The sequence below is a fragment of the Capra hircus genome, chromosome 19 (assembly GCF_001704415.2).
Source record: "Capra hircus breed San Clemente chromosome 19, ASM170441v1, whole genome shotgun sequence".
Lineage (NCBI taxonomy): Eukaryota > Metazoa > Chordata > Mammalia > Artiodactyla > Bovidae > Capra > Capra hircus.
This window is the reverse complement of record NC_030826.1, coordinates 54573277-54597295: the sequence shown is the minus strand read 5'-3', so window position 1 is coordinate 54597295 and position 24019 is coordinate 54573277. Positions and strand designations below refer to the sequence as shown.

The window sequence follows — 24019 nt, the reverse complement described above, 5'->3', positions numbered from 1 at the left end:
ATGTTTATACATATTTATTAGTCACGGGCAACCAGGAAAACTAGCGCATTCATTATTTTAACAAAGAATTTAGAACAGAGAATTGGTTAAATGGGTATTGCAGGACAGAAGCAGCAGAAAGCAGACTCTGGGGGAACCACAAGAAGCAGCTACCCCACCCCCTTGGCTGGGGAACCAAGAGGACAGGTCAGGGTTATGAGATCCTTAGAAGCCGGGAAGAGGGGGTCCCAGGGAGCTGGGACTCGGATCTCTGGCGAGAGGTCACTGCCCAGCTGGTGCGGTATCTCTGTGAGGCACAGAGGCTGGTTCTCGAGCACAGGGACCCTGGAGCCTGGAACCAAACATCAGGGTGATGCTCGGGAGCCAGACCAGGGAGCCGACTGGAAGCCACAGCCCTACCCGCTCCGCCGGCCCTGTGGGCCCGGCTAGCGCCCCTGGCGGCAGAGGCTGGAAGGGAGCCGTGGCCGAGGAGAAACGGGGGTTCGCGGAGTCCCGGCAGCATCACGGAGCCGCTTGCGGCCCCAACTTTAAACGCTGCCCCTCCTCCCCCTCCCCACAGCCTCAGGACGGCGGCGGATCGGAGGAGTGAGAGGAGGTGCTCAAGGGTTTAAAGGTAGGCCTGAATGACAGCGCGGCCGCAGGAGGGAGAGAGCAGGACAGCCTGGCACGTGGACTTCAGCCCTGGAGAAGGGCTTGGTGATCGCGGGGCGGCCGCGAGAGAGTAAAGGCTGAGGTCGGACGCGGATGGAAAACGCTCTAGATCGGAGAGAGATTATGGCAGGCGTCCAGCTCCCAGAACCTAATGTTCTACACTTTCTCGGAACTTGGAGTCAGGAAGATTAAGAGCAGAGGCCAGAGACGCCCCAGACGAGGAGTGGGTGACCACAGGGGGAGGGTTCGGAGTGGTGAGCCCCGTAGCAGAGGGTCAGGACACGGCTTTGCAGGAGGAAGGGAGGTGTTTTGGAGGCCGTGAGGGGAGCTGGCATGACTACACCAGGGGGGCAGGGGATGAGGGGTTTGGGGGGAGCCAGAGCTCTGCTCCTCATGAGTGGGCAGGTTGGAGTCAGACAGGCCTGCACTCAGTCCTGTTCTACTGATTCACCTGGGGAGTCTCTCAGCCTGCACCTGCGTTTCTTCATCTGTGGAAGGGTGATCACAATAACACCTGCCTAGGGGCATGGGGGTGGGAGACTGGTTGGACTAGATGAGCTGATGTATATGCAACAAGATGGAGGCAGGCACCCTGCAGGATCTTTCCTGCTCTCCAAGAATTGCCTACGGACACAACTGAAGTGACTTAGCAACAACAACTGCCAAGAGTAAAATGCACCCCACATTGTACTTTCAGAGAACTAGCAGCCAGGGGCTGGTTGGCAGATACCACGCAGCACGGACTCTATGAATCCTGTGTGTAACCTGGCATTTGGATGGTCTTTGTCTGGTTCCTGGGAGGCCACCTCTAAATCCTGGGAATTTTCTAAGTGATGGGAGTGTCTGGTATTCACACTGGACTCCTCCAACTTGACCTGCTGGTTTAGGATAAATCATGTGTTGTTAGCTCAGTCTCTGGGGAAAGGGAGACTTCCCTGGTGGCTCAGATGGTAAAGTATCTGCCTACAATGCAGGAGACCCGGGTTCTCAATCTTTGGGTTGGGAAGATCTCCTGAAGAAGGAAATGGCAACCCGCTCCAGTATTCTTGCCTGGAAAATCCCATGGATGGAGGAGCCTGGTGGGCTACAGTCCAAAAGAGTCGGACAGGAATGAGTGACTTCACTTTTCACTTTCTGGGGAAGGGAGGGGAACTGGAGATTGAATTCAGTCAATGGGGTACATATATAATGAAACTGCAGTAAAAACGCTGGGAAAGATTGAAGGCAAAAGTAGAAGGGAATAGTAAAGGATGAGATGGTTAGACAGCATCACCAACTCAATGGATATGAATTTGAGCCAAGTCCGGGAGATAATGAAGGACAGGGGAGCCCGGCATGCTGCAGTCCATGGGGTTTCAGAGTCACACATGACTTAGGGACTGGACAACAGTGATAGCAACAGCAACAGAAACTCAAGATACTTCAGGTTGGTGAGCTTCCTCGGTCGGCAATGCTCTGCATACTGTCACATACTGGTGTGCCAAGAGGGTAACATGTCCCTGAGGATGTCAGAAGCATCAAGTTTGGGACCACCCCCCCACCAGCCCTTGCTCGAGACTGGTTCAGATTTGTATCCTTTTGCGATCATTAAACTGTAAAGGCAAGTACAGCACTTTTGTGTGAGTCACTCTAGTGAATTATTAAACCTGAGGGAGTAGGGGGAACCCCCAGGTTTGTAGCAAACTGGTAAAAAGTGAGTGTGGCTTCGGGACCCCCCCAGACTTGGCGGCTGGTGTCTGAGTGAAGACAGTCTTTCAGAGGACGGAGCTCTTAACCTGTGAAGTTTGGCCCAACCCTGGGTAGTTGGTGCTTCCAAAGGAAAAGGGAGGGAGGAGGGGTGAGAGGCTGCTTCTTCATGAAGACTTGACTGGCTTTTCTGGGAAACAGGTGGGAGTGAAGGGGGTTGGGGACACAGTGGAGTCATTGTAAAGCGGGTGGGACAGCAGAGAGGAACACCTTGTCTCCCACTTGGCTGTCTACTTGGCCATGGGCTGGTGGCTCTGTCCTAGGGCTCCTGAAGTTTGGAGAGTGTTCAGGGGAGCTGGGGTGGTGGGCAGTCAGCCAGGAGGCGAAGGACTGGGACAATCCCCACCCCCACTGCCCTACAGCCTCAGAGCTGGATCCAGAGTACGGACGGAATTGCAGAGTCTTTGTGGTTTTTTGAGGCTTTTTAAAAAATTTACTTTTGGTTGCACTGGGTCTTCACTGCTGCATGCAGGCTTTCTCTGGTTGCAGCCATCAGGGGCTACGGTTTATTCTGGTGCTCGTGCTTGGCCTTCTCGTTGCGGTGGCTTCTCTTGTTGCAGAGTCCAGGCTCTAGGCATGACAGCTCAGTAGTTGTGGCACACAGGCTCTAGAGCGCATGCTCAGTACTTGGGGTGCACAGGCTTAGTTGCTCTGTGGCATATGAGATCTTCCCAGACCAGGGATCGAACCCACGTCCCCTGCGTTGGCAGGCAGAGTCTTTACCCCTGGACCACCAGGGCAGTCTAGAATTGGATTCTGGGGTTTGGGGGCAGGGGAACACCTCAGAGCAATATGACATGAGGCCAAGGGTCAGCAAGAATATGTAACCAGGGGAGCCCCGTGGGAGAGAGTCTCTGTCGGTAGGCCCATGGGGCACCCCCTTGGGCACACCAAGTCTAAGGAGCACTGGTTCTCAACCAGGGCATATTGGTAATGGCTGACACATTTTTGGTTGCGTAACTTGGGGAGTGGTACAAGACTTAGGACTGAACAACTGGCGTCCAATAGGGTGAGGCCAGGGATATTGCCAAACAATGCATAGGACAGGGCCCCACAACAAAGGATAATCCAGCCCTAAACATCAGTAGTGCTGAGGATGAGAAACCCTGCTCCAGAGAACGAGTTGGGTCAGCAGTAAAGACCCAGGCCAGTGACCACAGGAAACACCTCTGTTTTCCATTTCTCTCCCCAGTGCCTCAAGTAAGCAGAGAGGAGGGTGGTGTGAGAGGTATGCTTGGTCCCTGCTTCATTGCTGAAACCTCAGGCCTGTGCTTTGGCAGGGGTAGGGGTAATCTGAGACAAGCTTGACTTCATTTATTTATTTTTTTGGCCATACCAGGTGGCTTTTGGGATCTTAGTTCCCTGACCAGGGATGGAAACTGTGGCCCCGGAAGTGAAAGTGAAGAGTCCTAACCACTGGACCACCAGGGAATTCCCAAGTTTGACTTTTAATTTATCTTTATTCTTTAATTTTCATTGGAGCAGAGTTGCTTTGCGATGTTGTGTTAGTTTCTGCAGTACAGCAAAGTGAATCGGCTCTGAGGATACGTATGCGTGTGCTCAGTCATTTAGTTGTGTCCCACTCTTTGCGACTCTAAGGACCGTAGCCTTCCAGGCTCCTCTGTCCATGGGATTCTCTAGGCAAGAGTACTGGAGTAAGTTGCCATTTCCTACATCAGGGGATCTTCCCGACCCGGCAGTCAAGTCACATCCCCTTTGTCTCCTGCACTGGCGGTTATTCCTTACCAATGAGCCACCTGGGCAGATCACGTGTGCCAAGGGTCTTCGGTCATGTCTGACTCTTTGTGACCATATGGACTGTAGCCCATGAGGCTCCTCTGTCCATGGGATTCTCCAGGCAAAAGTATTGGAGTGGATTGCCATGCCTCCTCCAGGGGATCTTCCCGACCCAGGGACTGAGCCCGCGTGTCTTATGTCTCCCGCACTGGCAGGTGGGTTCTTTACCACTAGCACCATCTGGGAAGCCCTGGGAAGCTCATGCATATACATATATTCCCTCATTTTGGATTTCTTTCTGATTCAGGTCACCGTCATACATTAAGCAGAGTTCCCTAGCTATACAGTAGGTGCGCCTTAGTTATCTGTTTTATCGCTAGTGTATACATATGTCGATCCCAAGCTCCCAGTTCATCCCCCCTCTCCCACCTTGGTATCCGTAAGTTTGTTCTCTACATGTGAGTCCCAAGTTTAACTTTTTAAATGCACAAGCCTTAAACTCCCAAGTGGGGCTGCCTTAACAACAACAACAAAAACAAAGTGACTGGAAAAGTGGAATCAGATTGAGGTGCCTTAAGAGGGAGCCTTACACTCAAGTGACCAAGGGGGTTTGGACAGAACACAGCTGGTGGTAGTTATTGGAAACAAACAAGCAAGCAAGCAACCTTTTCCTAACAGGCACTTCAACAAGACAAGTCTTAATGGAACGGGCTAAGTGCATGCATTGCTCAGCACAGTGTCTGGCACAAAATAAGAGCGTGATGAATGTTAGCACTTGTATTAAGAAGGAAGTGGAAAATCAGCAGCTTCCAATGGAGAGAGAGGGCTTAAGGATGAATGCTGTCTGGCTGGGTAGCTGGTTCCAGTTAAAGCATGGACACTCAAGGAAGCTGGGGTTTGATCAACCAGGCACTGGGGTTTCCTGAAAATACATTTGAAGGAGTCTGTTCTTAAACTGAAAAACAGTTTCCTTCAGGGTGAAGCAGTTCCTTGAATTTGTCCCAGTTCCCACTTCCTGAGATAAGTAACTGAGTCCCTAAATATGGCCTCCATAGACCCCTTCTCCCCCACCGAGGGGGAGGGGCCCTGGCTCCCTTCCCTGGAATCTGCCCTGGCCTTAGTGATTTGCTTGAGCTGTAGAATGTGGTGCAAGTGACAGCCTGGAACTTCCAAAGCCAGGGCATGAGACGCCGCACAGCTTCCGCTGGGCATCTTGGAATGATGCCTGTGAGACCGTCGCTCTGGGAACCCAGGCTCCATGTCACCTGGGGGGGCCACGCAAGAGCTCTGGCTAGCGGCCCCAGTTGAACTAGCTGATAGCCCCCCTCAAGGGTCCCATGGGAGGGACCCATCTCAGATGTTCAGACCATTGACATGCAACCACATGAGTCCTTAAGTGAGAACCACCCAACTGAGTCCAGTCATCCTGCAGTTCACTTCAGGCGCTCAGTCGTGTCCGACTCTTTGCGACCCCATGAACTGCAGCGCGCCAGGCCTCCCTGTCCATCACCAACTCCCGGAGTCCACCTAAACTCATGTCCATCAAGTCGGTGATGCCATCCAGCCATCTCATCCTCTGTCGTCCCCTTCTCCTCCTGCCCTCAATCCCTCCCAGCATCAGAGTCCTTTCCAATGAGTCAACTCTTTGCATGAGGTGGCCAAAGTACTGGAGTTTCAGCTTTAGCATCATTCCTTCCAAAGAACACCCAGGACTGATCCCCTTTAGAATGGACTGGTTGGATCTCCTTTCAGTCCAAGGGACTCTCAAGAGTCTTCTCCAACACCACAGTTCAAAAGCATCAATTCTTCAGCACTCAGCTTTCTTCACAGTCCACCTCTCACATCCATACCGCAGAGGACCCAGTAAATTATTGCTTCAAGCCACTACATTTTAGGGTGATTTACCACTCGGAAACAGGTAATTAGAACACTTCCCCAGGGAGTCAAGAACTCTCAGAAACATATGGTGCTTTCTTGGACGAAAAATTAATTGTCTTTCTAGTGACTGTCCAGGAAGGGTTTGCATAAATGGCATATCCAGGCTGGTGGAAAGATACACGCCAAACACTCTTCCAATCCCAAGTTGTAGCTCAGGCACAGTATCAGCTCATAAGATGGGTGACATGAAAGCATTCCAGCCCCCCACCCCTTGTTCTCCCCTCCCTGCCCATTTCTTCCTGCTGTCAAGCCTTTCCCATTCTTCCGTAAATTTTAAACCACTATTCCAAACAACCAGTATAGAGCCACGGTCAGGTTCTTAGAAATCTGACCCATATCATGAAGGTATAGTGTGTCTAGGTGGGAGGAACAGGAACATCAGAGGTTAACCCCCACCCCCGCCAGTGAGAATCCTCAGGGGGTGCGGGGTTGGAGGAGTTGGGGAGAGTAAGGCAACTTTATCTTCCTTTCAGGGAAAGCAGAATCCCACCAGTAATTAAATACCAATTCAATACTAAGAAGGAGCACAGGGAAATAAGGTTTAATTGAGTTTTGTTTTTTTTTTTAAAGATATTCACAAGAGCGTCTGATCTGGCGCCACCTAGTGGGAGTGACTGTAATAACAGTAGAGCCTCCCTTCCCCACCCTCCCAGCCCCCACGCCCCACTTTCCTGGAGCCTGGGTGGCAGCCAGCTTTGTCACTGTTCCCATATTCCCACGCCGGCGTCCGGGAGGATGTGGGGAGAGGCCGTAAGAGTGTGTGTCACTTGTGTACTACAGCTGACTCATTTCCAGAAGTGAAATAGTCAAGGGGACCATGACAATTCATGATGCTCTTGAAGAAGATGGATTTTTGTGGTAGTTACAGAATCTCTGGGAGGCTTTTGAGTCTGCCCACCTGCTTGGAAGGCAGGCTTCACATCTTCCTTGTAAGCTAAGTCAGTGGTTCCCAAATTTGTCTACGTATTAGAATCACTGGAGAGCTTTGAAAAATTCTGAAGCCCAGACCAGTGAAATCACCATCTCTGCAGATGGAGCTCAGGCATCTGTAGTCCGGAAGCCTCCCTGTGGAGGGGGGGGTGCCAAAGTGCTGCCCAGTTGACCTGGGAAGGCGATGGGGCCATCAGTTGATCCCATGGCTACTACCAGCTGCCTCCTTCTGCTTTCCCTTGGGAGCAACCTGAGGCCAAACTGACAGCTCTGTCTTTACCATGTCTAAGCCATTTGGAAGATCCTTCACAAATAAACTTCCCTGGTGGCTCAGATGATAAAGCGTCTGCCTACAATTCGGGAGATCCAGGTTCCATTCCTGGGTTGGGAAGATCTCCTGGAGAAGGAAATAGCAACCCACTCCACTATTCTTGCCCGGAAAATCCCATCGATGGAGGAGACTGGTAGGCTACAGTCCATGGGGTCAGGAAGAGTCGGAGACGACTGAGCGACTTCACTCACAAATAAAAAGTGCTGGATTAAAATTTTTTCCATCTCTAATATGTTTTTGCTTTGTTTAAATTTTAAGTACTTTTTTCCTAATATACACTGCATGAGTAGTTATTGTGGTTGAGGGGTGGGGAGGAGCTGAGAGGGAGCACGAGGGGTTTCTAGGATGTGTTCTTTTATTGATTCAGGTGTGTTGGCTCATAAATTCATAGCTTATAATGTGTGCTTTTCTGTACATATTTATACCTCAATAAAAACCCCACATAGCCAAGCGATTCAGTTATACAGATATGTATGTTCTTTAGAAAAAAAACCCAAGGGATTTCCCTGTTGGTCCAGTAGTTAAGACTCTGTGCTTCCGCTGCAGGGGGCACAAGTTTGATCCCTAGTCAGGGATCTCGCATGCTGGATGGCAGGGGTCCAAAAACCCCTAAAAACTAAAATAAATAAAAACCCCACACATACTTCATAACTATGTAGGGAAATACAGATAAATGAAAAAAAAAAAAAGAACCAGTGAAAAACAAGGATTGCCCTTTAGGGCCTCCACTAGGTGACACAACTTTTGAGACAAGGTAAGTCCCTCCAAATAAAGCCACCAAAGTGCTGGTGGCCACCTCTCACCCCTATAAGGAGAAGGAAGGAGCCCCTGGGAGGTTCCATGAAGTTGATGTACTGGACTCCGAATAACTCAGTGCCAAGGAGCAAGATTCTCTCTTTGATCTAATCCAGCTCACCTGAGCCCTCTCTTTGACCAGGTCTCAAACCCTGGGCCCTTTTGTCCTTCCATGCAAAGTCCAGTTGTAACAAGAATCCTGATAAGTCAGTTTAGCCAGAACCCCCATCCTCCAGGTCTGGCCACCTTCAAAATATTTGGGTTCCCCATTGTCCAGCATCCTTGGGTGATGTCTGAGCCTCCTGGCCTGCCTTCAGCAAGTTTGTTTGTTTTTTTTAATTAATTTATTTGGCTGCACCGGGTCTTAGTTGAGGCATGTGGGTTCTTTAGTTGTGGCATCAAACTCTCAGTTGCGGTATGTGGGATCCAGTTCCTTAAACGGGGATCGAACCCAGCCCTCCTGCAATGGGAGTGTAGCATCCTAGCCACTGGAAGTTCTGCCAGGTCAGTTTAGTGAGAATCTCCCCTGATCCCTGATGTTTCCTTTTAGTAATCTTCCACCCACTGACCCCTACCCTACTCCTTGGCTTATATTCCCACTTGTCTTTGTATTGACAGTTGAACTCAATCTCTGCTCCCTCCCACCCATCTGTAAGACCCCAAGGTAGTGGTCCCTGCCCCTATCACAGAGGGTCTGAATATAGCCCAGCTTACCCTTCTTTAGCAAGTGCCTGGAATTGTTGGGACCTAACAAACGCCATGATAGGCTTCAGGGACTAAGGTAGGACTCAAGGGAAAAGCTGAGTCATTGCCCAGTGAGGTCATCCCTGCGGATGCCAGGACTTGTCTAATCAGCATACTCCCCATAACCTGGTTTGAGTTTATCAGGATGTAAAGGACATCCCCCTGCAGCCAATAGCCAATTAGTAAATACCAGGAAACCCCTGTAGCCAATAAAGATTAGCCAATTAGTAAATACTAGGAAACTCCTGCAGCCAATCAGCCCTTGCCAACTGTCTGTTCTAAAACCTATAAATACTGCTGTAAATCTGGGCTCGGGGCTCCTTGCTCCACTCCACCGTGTTGGATGTGGCGGGAGCCCTAGCTCGAGCTAGAAATAAAACCCCTTCATGCTTTTGCATTGCTGTGGACGTCTTAATCTCTCAGTTTTGGGGACTCGGACTCTGGGCATAACAGAATACATGTTTTTCTTTAACAGCAGTCAAATCATAATTTAAACTGCATCATTAGAAATGGACTTTTTTGTACATCACAGAAGAATGATCCCGAAAGGGACATTGCTGGTTCAAGTCCCTCATTTAAAAAAAAAAAAAAGGGAAGAAATGCATATAACAGGAAATAAACAAGTCAATTAGCATATTCACGTTGTGCAACAATGAGCTCTATCTGGTTTCAAAATAAAACCCACAATAAAACTATCACCAGAAATAAAATCATCCCCAATAGAACCCATGTCCATTAAGCATTGTCCTCCTGGCAACCACCAACATGCTTTCTGTCTTGGTGAATTTATCTATTCTGGAGGTTTCATTTAAATGGAATTACACAATATATGGCCTTTTTGTCTGCCTTCTGTCACTTCTTTCACATGATGTTCTTGAAGTTCACTCACAGTGTAGCACCGATCAGGACGTCATTCCTTTTTATGGACAAACACTATTCCGTAATGTGAATAAGCTACGTTTCTTTTAGCCGTTCATCTGCTGATGGACACTTGGGTTGTTTCTGCCTTTTTTGGGTATTGTGAACAGAGCTTCTGTGAGCATTCGTCTACAAGGTTTTATGTGGACACATGTTCTCAGTTCTCTTGGGTAAATACCTAGGAGTGGAATTATTGGGTCACATGGTAAATCTATGTTTAATTTTTTGAGGAAACTTGAGTTTCTCTTTTTTTTTTTTTTGGCCACACTGTGTGGCATGCGGGATCTTAGTTCCTGAAACCCTGTCCCCTGCATTGGGAGTTCAGAATCTTAACCACTGAACTGCTAGGAAGTCCCAGGTCTCTCCTTTGTAAAAGAGATTTTTTGGGACTTCCCTTGTGGTCCAGTGATTAGGACTCCAGGCTTCCACTGCTGAGAGTCTGGGATCCCATAACCCACCCGGCATAGCCAAAGAGAGAAAAAGTTTTTTTTCTTGGGGCAGTGTTGTTGTTGGTCAGTCGCTAAGTTATGTCTGACTCTTGTGAGTCCATGGACTGTAGCCCGCCAGGCTCCTCTGTCCATGGGGTTTCCCAGGCCAAGAATATTGGAGTGGGCTGCTGTTTCCTTCTCCAGGGGATCTTCCCAACCCAGGGATTGAACCCACATCTCCTATATTGGCAGGAGGGTTCTTTACCACTGAGCCATCAGGGAAGCCCTGGGGCAGGGTGGGGAGGTTAAATCAGGAGCTTGGGATTAACAGATACACACCACTACCACGATATATACACAAAATAAAATAACAACCTACTGTACAGCACAGGGAACTATATTCAATGTATTATAATAACCAGAACGGAAAAGAACCTGAAACAGAAAATATGTATAACTGAATCACTTGGTTATACACCTGGAACTAACACACTATTGTAAATCAACTATACTTCAATAAAAAAATTTTTAACATATATTTTCCTCAAGGGCAGGTGGGTACTCCAGATTCGTTTTCCACATCTATTAGTAGTAGTAGTGTTGGCTGCTCAGTTCTATCCGACTCTTTGTGACCCCATGGACTGTAGCCTGCCAGGCTCCTCTGTCCATGGAATTCACCAGACCAGAGTACTGGAGTGGGTAGCCATTCCCTTCCCCAGGGTTCCTTCTCGACCCGGGGTTTGAACTCAAGTCTCTTGCATTGCAGGCAGATTCTTTACCATCTGAGCTACAGGGAAGACCCTGTTCCACATCTGTTACGACCAGTTTTTCATGGGTGACCAGCCTGTCTTTGTTAAGTACACATAATATCCAAGTCTCGGTTTAGAATTAAAATGATGTTGCTGTTCTTTCAGGGGGCTCAATGGTAAAGAATCCACCTGCCAATGCAGGAGACACAGGAGGCGCAGGCTCCATTCCTGGATCAGGAAGGTCCCCAGAGGAGGAAACAGCAACCCACTCCAGTGTTCTTGCCTGGAAAATTCCGTAGACAGAGGAGCCTGGCGGGCTACTGCCCATGTGGTTGAAGAGAGCCAGATACAACTGAGTACAATGAAGCCTGAAGCCTGCGCTTCCACTTAGGGTCCTGCCTGAGCCCTTACTGTCCTAGGGTTTGCCTGGCTCCTGGCGGCCAGCCAGCCTTCCCCCAGTCAGTGTGGTTCCTGCACCGCTAATGGCTGCAAATCGGGGTCACGGATCCACCCCCAAGGACTCAACACGCCTCTCCCCTTAGGAATAACACTCCTGCCAAGAGATGCAGGTGGCAGATCTGATTCCATGCTAATCCTATTTTACAGTTAGATTGTCTTCCCTTCTTAAGCGCTCCAAGTCCTCAATTTGAGAACCAAGTGGTCACAGATACTTGTCACGTGGCAACTGGAATTCAGCCTAAAATGATAGGACCTTTGTGCTTGTTGGCAAATGCCAAGTTGATGCTGTGGATTTTTCTAGGTCATGCCGAGTCCGGAAGATGGATACGTCCTTTAAACTCTCATCAGAGCCGTCTGTCTGTCCCTCCCTCCCGGGACCCATCAGTCTGCTGCGCAGAGCCAGGAGGAGGTGGGGTGTTTGACTGTGTCCTTCCTGGGCTCTCTGCATCGCTGCAACAGCCACCTGGCGCCCAGATGGGGCTCCCTCCCCTGGATCCTCTGCTGTGGTTGGGAGGGGTCAGCCCACAAGCATTTCTCTCGAGGACTTCTGTGTACAGAACCATGCTCATGGCAGCTCTAGGAAGGAGATGGACACAGAAAAGAAAGGATACTTTCTTCGTATATGCTTCCCATTATATGCTCCTCCCAAGCCCATTCCATCTTTCGTTTTCTTTAAAAATAACTTTACTCCTTAGTCTATAAGCTTTGACAGGTAATCACTCGGCTCCCTCTTCTGTTTTGAGACAGGGAGTTTCAGAGGAGGCTGCTAGGATCATCTGATGGTGCCTTGAAGGAGAAATGACATCTCGACTCATTTTCAAGATGCCGGTCACGTTGCCGTGGTCAGCACTTTAGGGCAAGGAGCAAAAAGGACAACAAACCACTTCTGGAAGTGGCTCTCCTGTCGGATTGGCCCAGCATCACTCCCTTGGCAGCACAAAGCTTCGGGGGCACACGTGTGGAATGAGGTTACCGTGTCCCTTGCCCCAGGGCCCCTCTCCTCAGCCCCAGCTATCCAGCCCATCCTGTGTAATCATTACTTAAATGACCAGGGTTCTGTCTGGAAAGAATCGAAGGGTTTGACCTTCAGGAGGCCAGCCTCCAGGGAAGGGGAATGTCTATTTTCGGGATGTGGATAATGAGCATCAGGGGCAGGCAAGCCCCACTCCAGGCACCCATCTTTTTTTGCAGCTTGGCAAAGTAGGGCGCTGGCCCCTCTTTGGCCACCAGTGAATTGGCTTCTGTGAAGGAGGCCTGAGAGGCGAGAGGGATGCAACCCCAGGTGCCCACCAGAGAACAGAGCCAGCAGGGGCCAGCAGGATGCCTTGAAAGGGCGTTCCCCATCTCCGGAGGGGGGTGAGAGAGGATGTCACCTCTGCTCTGTGGAAGTGGTCCATTCCCAGGTAGGAGGAAACCACCCCAGACCATTAGCGCCAAAGCGCTGCGTCCAGCCTGTTTGCTTTGGGAACAACCCAAGGACGCGGCTTAGCTTTGGAGTGATGTTAAAGTGGAAAACACTCTGCACAACAAAAAAGGCCCGGAAAACTGTGTACACACCCATCCCCTTGGCTTAGACGTGGGGGACCAAATAAAAGCGGCTCAGTGTTCCTGCTGCCTGGCTGCAGAGCGGCCAGGTCTCTCTTCCTGCTTTCCAGAAGTTCTCCTTTTGGGAATCACCCATAGCAGTTTGACACGGTTGCTGACTGCTCTTCCCTTGAAGGAGACGACCAGTCACACAGCGTCTCTCGGAACCAATATGGGAAGTGAAGTCGCTTCAGTCGTGTCCCACTCTTTGCGACCCCATGGACTGCAGCTGACCAGGCTCCTCACTCCATCGAATTTTCCAGGCAAGAGTACTGGAGTGGGTTGCCATTTCCTCCTCCAAGGGATCTTCCTGACCCAGGAATTGAACCTGGGTCTCCCGCCAGTGCAGGCAGATGTTTTACCGTCTGAGCCACCAGGGAAGCCGAACCAGTATAAATGAGTAAGTGATTTCAAAGCACAGTTGAGGACTTCCCGGGTAGCTCAGTGGTAAAGAGTCTGTCTGCCAATGCAGGAGTCATGGGTTCAATCCCTGATCTGGAAAGACGCCAGATGCCGCGGGGCCCCTAAGCGCATGCTCCACAGCTGTAACGCCTGTGCTCTGGAGCCCGGGAGCTGCAGCTGCTGAACCCACACGCCCAGACTACTGAAGCCAGTGTGTTCCAGAGCCTGTGCTCCAGAACGAGAGAAGCCACAGCAATGAGAAGCCTGCAAACAACTAGGAGTGGCAACTAGAGAAAGAAGTCCCTGCCCAGGAATAAAGATCCACACAGAAAAATAATATTTCTTTAAAAAGATAAACACAGTTGGGTAGGGCAGGGGCTGGCTGCAGCCTCAGAAGGGGACCTTCTCTCCCCTCACGCGTGTCCAGGATGTGGGACTGAGTGCTGGAGACAGGCCAGAGCTCGCTGGAGAGAGCCCAAACCAGAGCTGATGTCAGCAAGAACCTATGAAATATTCCTAGCCACCGTTCTCCATGTGGCTGGCCTGGTCCAGCCTCACCACAGAGTGTAAAAGTAGCTGGACTGCCAGGCTTCATGACAGGAGCTGTGAGGACCACGTCTTTTGTGTGGTACCCAGTGGGCTGGGCCGGTGGCAAGCCCTTCCTGCAGAGTGCGGAATTCTGCCAAACTCGAAATGGATGGGCAGGTCTGCGCCCCACCCTTTCCTCAGGTGAAAAGTCATTTGCAATCCTATAATTACTATGTTTAGTGAATATGCCACTTGCTCCTTCTCGGGCAATTTCTTTTTTTCCTCCTGTGCAGTTTTTAAAAATGGAAACCGGTGTTCTTTGCAGGGGCCTCTGTCTGATGAGTCAAAGACCACAAAGTCTACAGAATCACGTGTCAATGACCTCAGCAAGAATGTTTTCGGCCCCACCATGACAAATGCGAATTGAGGGAAACCAAGTTCCTGGTTTGTGATCAGCTGGTACCACTGTGGATATGCGGAATGCTAGAAAGAAGGTTCTGGCGCCAAGTAAGGACATGATTCCCAGACATTCCCTGCCCCACTGTGGTTGAAAGAATAACAGCCCCCAAAGATGTCTGTGTCATAGTTCCATGCGACCCATGAGTATGTTACCTTATATGGCAAAAGCGATTTTGCAGTTGTGACCAAGTTAAATTAAGGCTTTTGGAAGGGGAACTCAACCTGGGTTAGCCAGGTGGGGCCAATGTCATCACAGATGGAAGAACTTACAAGAGGGAGGCAGGAAGATCTGGGGGCTTCCCTGGTAGCTTAGCTGGTAAAGAATCTGCCTGCAATGCGGGAGACTCCAGTTTGATTCCTGGGTCAGGAAGATCCCCTGGAGCAGGGATAGGCTACCCACTCCAGTATTCTGGCCTGGAGAATTCCATGGATTGTATAGTCCTTGGGGTCGCAAAGAGTTGGACACGACTGAGCGACTTTCACTTTCAGGAAGATCTGGGAGCTTCCCAGGTGGCAGCAGTGGTAAAGAACTCTCGTACCAACGCAGGAGATGTAAGAGACTCAGGTTCAATCCCCTGAGTGGGAAAGATTCCCCTGGAGGAGGAAATGGCAACCCACTCCAGTATTCTTGCCTGGAGAATCCCAAGGACAGAGGAGCCTGGAAGGCTACAGTCTTTAGGGTCGCAAAGAGTCAGACACAACTGAAATGACTTAGCACAGAGCAGGAAGGTCAGAGATGTGACAACAGAAGCAAAAGTCAGACGGAGACTTGGAGATGCTAGACTGCCAGCACGGAGGTGAAAGGAGGGATCCGCGGCCAAGGAATGCAGGTGCTTCTAGATGCTAGAACAGGAAGATAGCTCAGCCCTGCCAATCCATTCTAAACTTGTGACCTCCAGAACTGCAAGATGAGAAATCGGTGCAGCAATGAGAGCCCAGGACACTAACACAGAACCCAGCTTTGTTCTTCTAAGGACAGCGGAAGAAACCCATCTGCTCAGAAAACCAGAGACGCCATAAGCCGAGGTGCAGGGTAAGATCTGAAAGTCGGGGGAGCTGGGGTGGTGTGCAAGCCTGGGCAAGGCCACTCGGCAGCACAGGTGTAAACAAGTTCCCCCAACAGTGGGAGGCGAGCAGGGCCAGTTCCCAGATCCCTTTCCTGCGACACCCATGGGAGCCTACACTGTTGTCCTCTCTGGAGACACCTAGTACTGTTAGTTTTTTTTTTTTAGTTTAAAAAGTGATACATCCATTCACACTAGAGTCCTCATAACTAACTGGGTTTTCCTCCCAGAGTAATTTGCATTCGAAAAAGAACAGGCCCGCAGAAGATAATGCAGACCCTGAAACAACAAATTTCAGCCAGATCTTTCACCAGGGAAGAGGGCCACATGGTGGCCAAGGCGGAGCTTGCGTGATGCATGTACAGGTTATGGGAGCGTGCTCAGTCACGTCCAGTTTGTGACCCCATGGTCTGTAGCCCTCCAGGCTCCTCTGTCCATGGGATTTCCCAGGCAAGAATACTGGAGTGGGTTGCCATGCCCTCCTCCTGGGGATCTTCCAGACCCAGGACTCAAACCTACATCTCCTGCATTGACAGGTGGATTCTTTACCGCTGAGCCACCTGGGAAGCCTGCACATACAGGTTGAGGAACACCAAAGTTGGCCAGTCAACCACTAGTAGCTAGGGGAGAAGCCTGGAACAAGCCACTGCCTCACAGGGCTTGAAAGGATCCGACCCTGCTGACATCTTAATCTTGGATTTCTTAAGAACCGTGATACAGTAAATTTCTAAATCACTCAGTCTGTGGTACCTTGTTATGACAACTCGAGGAAACTAACACAGATGCCTTCAGATGCCAGACCAGCAGCTAAAATGAGTGGTGGGGGTGAGGTCTTTTCGGGGAGGCTGTGCTAGTGAACTTCCCTGAAAGGGATGTGTCCCTCTGAGCAGGCCTGCTCAGATGCGGGGTGTGTGGGAGGCAGAGTCCAGAGACCCAGAGGAGACGCTGGCTGGCAGCCTCGGCAAGGACGCCTGTGAGGAGGAGGAGGCCACCTCCGAGGTAAAGCCAGGCTCACCCCACCACACCTGGAGCAGCTGAACCACCACGGAGACAGAAACTTGGAACACTGCCTGCAAGTCAGGAATCTCATGCGACCAGTCTGGTCTCCTGCATGCAGGGCACACCTCTCCACCCACAGCCTGCCACCCTCAATGCGTGGCAGTGTCACTGGGATTTCAGAATGGAAAACCACATCTGGGTCCATCCCAGGAGACCAGTCTTAAAAACAGTTTGTCAGGCTGGACACCTCCCTTTCCCTGCCCTGGCAGCCTTCCAGGCAGAAAGCCCTTGAGGTCAAGGCAGGCCGCGGGGTCCTGCAGTTCAGCCTGGGAGCTGGAACCTCAGGAACAGGTGAGATGGCAGGAATGAAGAAATGAATGTTAGTTGCTGAGCCGTGTCCAACTCTCTTCGACCCCATGGGCTGTCGCCCGCCAGGCTCCTCTGCCCATGGAATTCACTAGGCAAGAATAAATACCGGAGTGGGTAGCCAAGGAGATGGCAGGAAACCTCTCCTAATAAAAGCAAGTCATTTGCCATCTGGCAGCCTTGGCTCCAAGTTTCCAGAGAGCTGGGCTGGGCCCAGTGCATGCCTACTTGCTTTTTTCTAAAAAAAAAAAAAAAAAAAAAAAAAGAACAAAAAAGGATCAGGTGTGTTCTGGGAAGGCTGCCCTCAAGGAGGAGGGAGGGTGACTGGGGGAGTTGGAACAGCAGTCTCCCCTCTGAGACAGGTGTACCTGATAGTTGGTGACCGAGACAGATCAAGCCTCATGCCAGGCCTGTGGCCACAGCAGCCAGTTGCTTAATCAGAACCTGGAGGATGAAGCCTGGAGAGGGCTTCCAGATGCTTCCTCCTTCTCAGAGCGATTGAGCAGCGGGGTGGGTGAGGCAGCTCTGTGGCAAGCAACACGTGGAGCGGATGGATAATCAAACGCCAGCTAGAAGCCTGGGGTCAGCTGGGCCTCCCGGGCTGGGGGCTGGGATCTGGGTTTGCTTCTCAGCTCTGTAGGGAGCTGTTCAGTGGCTTAGCTAGGCAAGACCCTTCACCTCTTAGGGTTTCACTTCCCCCAGTTATCAAAAGGGGAAAAGCATCTTCCTCTTGCCCAATCCGGTCTCCTGGGCCATGGGTACTGACGAGGGTCTCTGGAGATGAAATAAAGCTCTTTAGAGAGGGGCTGGGGGTGGGGCGGGCCGGGAGGGAGGGAGGTCGGAGGGAGGAGGTGACAGACAAGAATGAAGCGGGCAGAGCAGGGACCTTGGGGGTGGGGACGGGGGCTGGGGAGAGGCGGCCGGGAGGACAGAGGAGCCTTTGTGCGGATTGGAACCGGGGCCAGAGGGCTCTGCCCTTCACCTCCCTCCCACTGGGCTCTCGGAGGCCGGATAACAGCCCAGCAGGCCGCCCCGCCTCCCTCGCCGCTGGGTTTCCAGTTAACCCCGCCCCCGCGCGGCCGCACGACCCCGGGGGCTCCAGCTAGGGAGGCGGAGGGACCCTGCGGCAGGTGGGCTTTCTCACTAGGCTCGTGCACGGCCACGTCCTCGCTTCCCGGGCCTGAGTCCCACCAGACTCCGAGGTTTAAGCAGCGGCTTCTCAGGACTGATGGAAGCGCTCGCGGGGAGAAGAGGGAGGCCGCCCCCCTCCAAGATCCGAGATCCCCGGGAGCATCACGCCGCGTCCCGGGTCTTCCAGGCGCCCAAAGCCCTGACTTTGACCGTAGTCCTGGCTGGAGGAGCAGGCAGCGAGGGAGGAGGGGAAGAGGAGAGCCGAGGGATCCAGCCCGGGCTCCCGCAAGGAGCCCCCTCCTCCCGCCGGCGCTGGCGTCCCCGCGTCGCGTGACCGCGGCACTGCGGCTGCAGCGCGGCGCTCGGCTCCTGGCGCCGGATTCCTGGCCGGGGGGTGGGGAGCCTGGAGGTTCAAGATCAGACCTCGGTGGACTCCGGTCGCGGCGCTGCTAGAGGGTGATGACGCCCCGCCCCGCTCCCCGCTCGGGTTCTTAGTTCGCAGTTTCTCGACCCGTGAAAGCATCGCTGAGTCACCTTCCCGGAACGCGCTCGGGACACTCACGACACAGCCAGGAGAGCCCCCAGAGCTGCGCAGGGCGGAGGTGGCCACCACCCGGCCGTGTGCCAGGCCAACGGCCCTGGGACCCACGCGTCCCAACCTGAGCCTCTCCCCTACCCGGGGCCCCGCCCCGCCAGGTGTTGGGGAACAGGGCCGCCTGGGTCCTCTCGCAAAGGGGTACCTCGGAGCCGTGCCGAGACCTGCCTCTTCTCGACTTTCAGGGGCGATGGGAAGCGAGACGTGTGAATGGGTGTCGGGTGGGGGCAGGTGTGGGCGCGTGAGCACCCTGCAGCCCCGGCCTGCACCAGCTAAGCCTCCTACAGCGGTTTGGTCTTTTCTAATTTTGGTTAGAGAGTTAGAAACTTGGTAACTTGACCTTGGCAACTTCCTCCTCTGGGTCACCACACACTACCCCCCCCCCCCCCCCAGGGAGCCTACTGGAGCGGGTCGTGGACACTTTCAGGTCGGACACTTACTTGCCGGTGATGTGTTTATCACACCCCGTTGACACCCGAGGCCCGGGCCAGTTTGCAGCTCCCCGCTGAGCCAGCGGGGTCGACGGAGGACACGCCCCCATGCTTGGCTCCCCAATCCAAATGGGGTCGCCTAGGCCTGTTTACACAGCCAAGGTCCTTTCAGGTGGGTGAGGGGCGCGGGGCCTGGAGCGCTCGCTGGTTCAGGCGAGCCTCGATGTTGTCCTCTGGGAAAAGCACCCAACTTTTGAGGTTCCCAAGGCCCCCTCCTCCGGACCGCGTCCCCCCCGCGCTGCTGGCCCTCACTCCGGGGATGGCTCCTCCGGCTGTCTCAGGCTCCGTGGCCGTGCGGTCCAGGAGGCTAAAAATAACTCTGGGGAGGGGTGTTGGGAGCGGCTGCAGCGACACCCAAGCACGAAGTGAGGGGTACCTGGCGGGGCCTGGACCTCGAAATCAGGGTAGGATTGGGGGGCGCGGGCAGCGGGGCAGGTTCCACCAGGAGACTCTATCCAATGACAGGCAAGGGTCTAATCAGAGCCCTGAGCCACGCGCGCCTGGAGCCCCATCAGAGGGCCCCTCAGATTTTGCGCGCCGCGGCCTGTGATGCGCGTTCACCCTCGCGCGCCCGGGACGCTGCGCTCGCGGCGCGCCGCTAGTGGCCGGGCCTGGGGCTCCGCGCCTCGCCAGCAGCCTCCAGGTCTCCCGCCCGGCCGCGTCGCTCGCCTTCCTTCTGGGTCCGAGAGTCCCCAGACTTAGCCAAAGGGCTGCGCGCTTGGCCGAACCGTGGGCGCGGACCGGGCGGGGGCGGAGCGGCGAGGCCGGGGCCCGGCTGGCTTGCGCCGTGCCGGGCGCGGGTTCCACCCCCGCGAACGCCTGGGCCGCGGGGCGTGGCCAGGCCGGGAGGCTAGGCACCGCGCCCTCCCCGAAGTTGAGCGAAAAGTTTGAGACTGGAGGCAGCGAGGCCGCGCAGTCAGCGTTTACTCGGCGCTCCGGTTGCTCCGCAGATGCGAGGCTGAGCCCGGGACCGGCTGTGTTCAGCCCTAGGCCACTGTGGGGAACGGAGGTAGCGCTTCCCCAGGAAACTGGACCGACTGGGTAGGGCTGGCCGCCTGCCCTGCTGTCTCGCCCTTCTTGGCTTCCTGCGGGGCCGGGGGAGCTGCCGTGCAGCACATGGCCTCCGCGCCCACTCGGCTCTGGCTGAGGGAGGTGGTGGCTGGTGGCTGGTGGCCCGGCTCCGGCTCAGCCTCCGCGCGACTTCGGCGCCGCTTCCACGAGCGCTGCGCGCGGCACCGCAGAGCCCGGCCCTTGGAAACGCGCTCGGCGATCCGGGCAGCTCCAGAGCTGGGGTAGAGGACACGGCGACCCGGCTGTTTCGGGCCGAGGATCGCTCGCCCCAAACTTCGCTCGCGGCGATGGCCACTCACCTTCTGGGATTTTTTTACGCAACTGGACTCCCCTCCCCCTGGCGGCCCCCGGGGAGGGGCTTGAAGACCCGATCCCACGGAGAGAGCCGGGGCTCTGACTCATCGTCGGGCTGGAACCTGAGGTCCTAGAAAAGACAGGCTCTCAGGAAAAGACCCTTTCCCCCTGGGGGGGTGGGAGCTCAGTTCCAGGACCCGAGCGCTCTTGGTGGCACTGAACCTCGGCTTTCTGGACCTCTCGGAAAACTAGGCGATGCCGGTGCGCGCGACTCCCAGAGCGTGGTCCCAGAACCTAACGGGGCGCCCCCCACCTCAGGGGACCGCTCCAGACTCCACCAGCGCGGTTTCCTCTCCCTCAGATCCGGCAACCGCAGGGAATGACGCGGGCGGGGAGGGCGAGCCCCACAGCCGTCACCGAGAGGCCCGCCTGGGCAGCACCGATAAGGAGCTGAAGTCAGGAGCCGCCGCGGCGGACAGCGTCCGGACAGTGCCGGGGACCCCTCGGCAGCGGGGGCCAGGGGGCGAGGTCATGGATGCAGGTTTGTGGGGGCCTGGCGGGGAAGGCCTGTAGGGGGATCCCTTCTCTCCCTGGTGAGGAAAGTTGGCCGGAGTCAACTGAACAAAAGAGGGGCTGGGGACCCTGGAGAGAAGCCCTTTTCCCCACGAGACCAGAAGCTGGTGGGAGTCTGAGTCCAGCCAAACTGGCTGGGTGTGGAGCGTGGGGCTCCCGCTGGAGCGCCCCGCTGGAGGCCCCTGCCGCTGGCCAGGCTCAGTTGGATCCATTACCCGTGGATTTCAGGCGCTGCGTTTCCACCCGGGTGCCCGCGTTGTGATCCTCAGCCCCTAGTGGCGGGTTCTGGTTTATGTTTACAGCGGGCGGCTCCCGGAACCCGCTCCCAAGGCCCTGCCACGTGCTGGTGCTGTTAAATCCGCGCGGGGGCAAGGGCAAAGCCCTGCAGCTCTTCTGGAGCCACGTGCAGCCGCTGCTGGCCCAGGCCGACGTCTCCTTCACGCTGATGCTCACTGGTGAGTGTCTCCCCGGGAACGGGCGCGGGGAGCATCCCCAGCCAGGGGACCCGCCCCTCCAACCTCCCACCTTGATAGCCGCGCGCCCTCTGCACAGAGCGGCGGAACCACGCCCGGGAGCTGGTGCGCGCCGAGGACCTGAGACGCTGGGACGCGCTGGTGGTCATGTCCGGAGACGGACTGATCCATGAGGTCAGGCCTTCCCAGTAGAGGCTGGGCCTGGGTCTGGGTCGTGGGGGCGCCGAGGCGGGTGGGGGGAGCTTCCCAGTCTGAGGCCGCCTGTGCTCCAACAGGTGGTGAACGGGCTCATGGAGCGGCCTGACTGGGAGACCGCCATCCAGAAGCCCCTGTGTAGCCTCCCGGCCGGCTCTGGCAATGCGATGGCCGCTTCTTTGAACTATTACGCCGGGTGAGAGCCAGGGTCCAAGCGGGCTTATTTTCCCTCAGGGCCTGCCAGGCTTTCTTTTATGAGTGCCCGCAAACCACCACTCGTCTCTGGAGCCCTGAGCCTCTGTTCCAGGGTCCTGTCTCTCTCTCTCTCTCTCTGGTTGACTCCAGTTGGCTGTCACCCCTGCCAACTCCCCCCAGGGGCTCAGGGTCACTTTGGCCTGCCCCAGCTCCCCGGGAGGAGGAAGGGGAAGTCGTGTGAGGGCCCTCCTCATCTGACTCCCTCCCCTGCAGGTATGAGCAGGTGACTAAGGAAGACCTCCTGACCAACTGCACGCAGCTGCTGTGCCGCCGGCTGCTGGCGCCCATGGACCTGCTATCCCTGCAGACCGCCTGCGGGCAGCGCCTCTTCTCCGTGCTCAGCCTGGCATGGGGTTTCATCGCCGACGTGGATCTGGAGAGCGAGAAGTTTCGGCGCCTGGGGGAGATCCGCTTCACTCTCGGCACCTGCCTGCGCCTGGTGGCCCTGCGCACCTACCGGGGCACCCTGGCCTACCTGCCCGCAGAAACGCTGGCCTCCAGGAGGGGCCCCTCCCCGGCTCGGGCCCCGCAGGCCCCCTCGGACACCCACGTGGCGCCCCTGGAGCAGCCAGTGCCTCCTCACTGGACGGTGGTGCCGGAGCAGGACTTCGTGCTGGTGTTGGCACTCCTGCACTCCCACCTGGCCAGTGAGCTTTTCACCGCCCCCATGGGCCGCTGTTCAGCCGGCGCCATGCATCTGTTCTACGTGCGCGCCGGCGTGTCCCGGGCCACGCTGCTGCGCCTCTTCCTGGCCATGGAGAAAGGCAGGCACATGGAGTGCCACTGCCCCCACCTGGTGTATGTGCCCGTGGTTGCCTTCCGCCTGGAGCCCAAGGATGGGAAGGGTGTGTTTGCTGTGGATGGGGAACTGCTAATCAGTGAGGCTGTCCAGGGCCAGGTTCTCCCCAACTACTTCTGGATGGTCAGTGGCTACAGGGAGTCCCCACCCTCTCTGAAACCGCAGTCCTCACCCCGCAGGAAGTCTCAGCAGAGGCCGCCCCCAGCAGAGAGCCGGTGACTCCGTGGGCCTTGCCAGTGCCTTTGTCTACTTGGTTTGCTCTGTGCTCAGGCCCCCCACCCCTCTCCCTCCTCCCCCAGGACTGGAGAGCCTGTCCACAGCACACGTGGTGAGTTGGGAGGAGGAGGAGACGCTGGAGGAGGGTGGGAAAGACAGGCTCTGCCCACCAAAGGCCAGATGGTGTTGGGGTAGGAGCAGGGAAGCCACCCTCGAATCAGATCTGAATAAAGTGACATTCCCAGCCTGCTGGTCTTATCCTAGGGGGTGCGGAGAGTGGGGTCTTGCTTCTGCTGGGGCTCTAGAATTTAACCTGATGACCAGCCCAGTGGTCCCTCCTGGATGGGGCAGTGTGTGGTACTAGCCCCTGGGAAGTCATTTTGGTAGTGGGCACAGGACCAGAGCTGGTCCAGGCTGCTTTTGCAGGAGTTGGGGCCCTGCCCCAGTGATGATTACACCCTGTCTGGTTTGGAGCCAACTGCCTCTTGGCACAGGTAGAAAGACTGAGGTTTAGAGCAAGTCTTACCTAGGGCCATACAGCCAGCGCATCTCAGCCAAAAGGGAGACTGTCCCGGAGTTAGGGGCACTGGGGAAAACTGGCAAGGAGCAACAGAGGTCAAAATAGCAGAGAGCTGTCCCCTTTTTTTACAAGGAGTCTGTCGTCTGTCCAGGGCGGGCTCTGGGGATCCCCTGCCCTCATCTGTCCTTGTTGGGGAGCAGTGGGCTGGGGTTTAAAAGGAAGCAGCGGTGAGGAGGGGCAGATTCCAGCCATCCAGAGTGGCTTTGAGCCCAGGCCAGCCCCCTCCAGCATCTGGAAGGAGCTGAACTGGTGGATCTGGTCAGAGGCCCCTGGGGACCAGAGATGCTGCTGCTGCCCTGCTGAAAGGTGGCTCCAGGACCCAGGCCCTGCTCAGAGGCAAGAGCACCCACCCACTGAACTTCTAGACCCTCACCTCCCGGCCCCTGCGAGTGCTTGATGGGAGATGAAGAAGCTTGGGAGCGGGCTAGGTGGCGAAGGGGCTGCTGCCTTGAGATGCCCCCCACCCCCCGCCCCCCAGCCACAGGGACCTTTCCTTCCCCTGGGGAGGGTGTGTGAGG

At 54.8% G+C, this 24019-nt stretch overlaps 1 protein-coding gene and 2 long non-coding RNA genes across 7 annotated transcripts; all 3 read left to right on the top strand.

Moving 5' to 3' along the window:
* Nucleotides 461-13243, top strand: LOC102185776. The gene is made up of 3 exons (XR_310831.3): nucleotides 461-613; nucleotides 11728-11835; nucleotides 12174-13243. It is a non-coding gene; the product is annotated as an uncharacterized LOC102185776 (long non-coding RNA).
* LOC102185500 lies at nucleotides 13377-17569 on the top strand. Its single transcript, XR_310829.3, has 5 exons — nucleotides 13377-13410; nucleotides 13483-14141; nucleotides 14266-14447; nucleotides 15299-15432; nucleotides 16000-17569. It is a non-coding gene; the product is annotated as an uncharacterized LOC102185500 (long non-coding RNA).
* Nucleotides 19060-23168, top strand: SPHK1 (sphingosine kinase 1). Of its 5 annotated transcripts, none has more exons than XM_018063748.1 (6): nucleotides 19060-19157; nucleotides 20772-20951; nucleotides 21286-21438; nucleotides 21536-21630; nucleotides 21732-21847; nucleotides 22120-23168. In XM_018063748.1, exons 1-6 carry the CDS (start codon nucleotides 19094-19096, stop codon nucleotides 22922-22924), a joined length of 1413 nt encoding a protein of 470 aa, XP_017919237.1. In that variant the 5' UTR covers nucleotides 19060-19093; the 3' UTR covers nucleotides 22925-23168. The 5 variants fall into 5 exon arrangements, with proteins under 5 accessions (XP_017919237.1, XP_017919236.1, XP_017919238.1 ...); XM_018063749.1 differs by lacking the exon at nucleotides 19060-19157 and adding an exon at nucleotides 19901-20054; XM_018063750.1 differs by lacking the exon at nucleotides 19060-19157 and adding an exon at nucleotides 19901-20086.

Bases quoted from the DNA above. Each gene is read 5' to 3' on its own strand.
- SPHK1 (XM_018063747.1), top strand. From the start codon at position 20,666: ATGCCGGTGCGCGCGACTCCCAGAGCGTGGTCCCAGAACCTAACGGGG. The intron at 20,952-21,285 runs GTTTGTGGGGGC...TTATGTTTACAG, and splicing joins GGGCGAGGTCATGGATGCAG to CGGGCGGCTCCCGGAACCCG. The intron at 21,848-22,119 runs GTGAGAGCCAGG...CCTCCCCTGCAG, and splicing joins TCTTTGAACTATTACGCCGG to GTATGAGCAGGTGACTAAGG.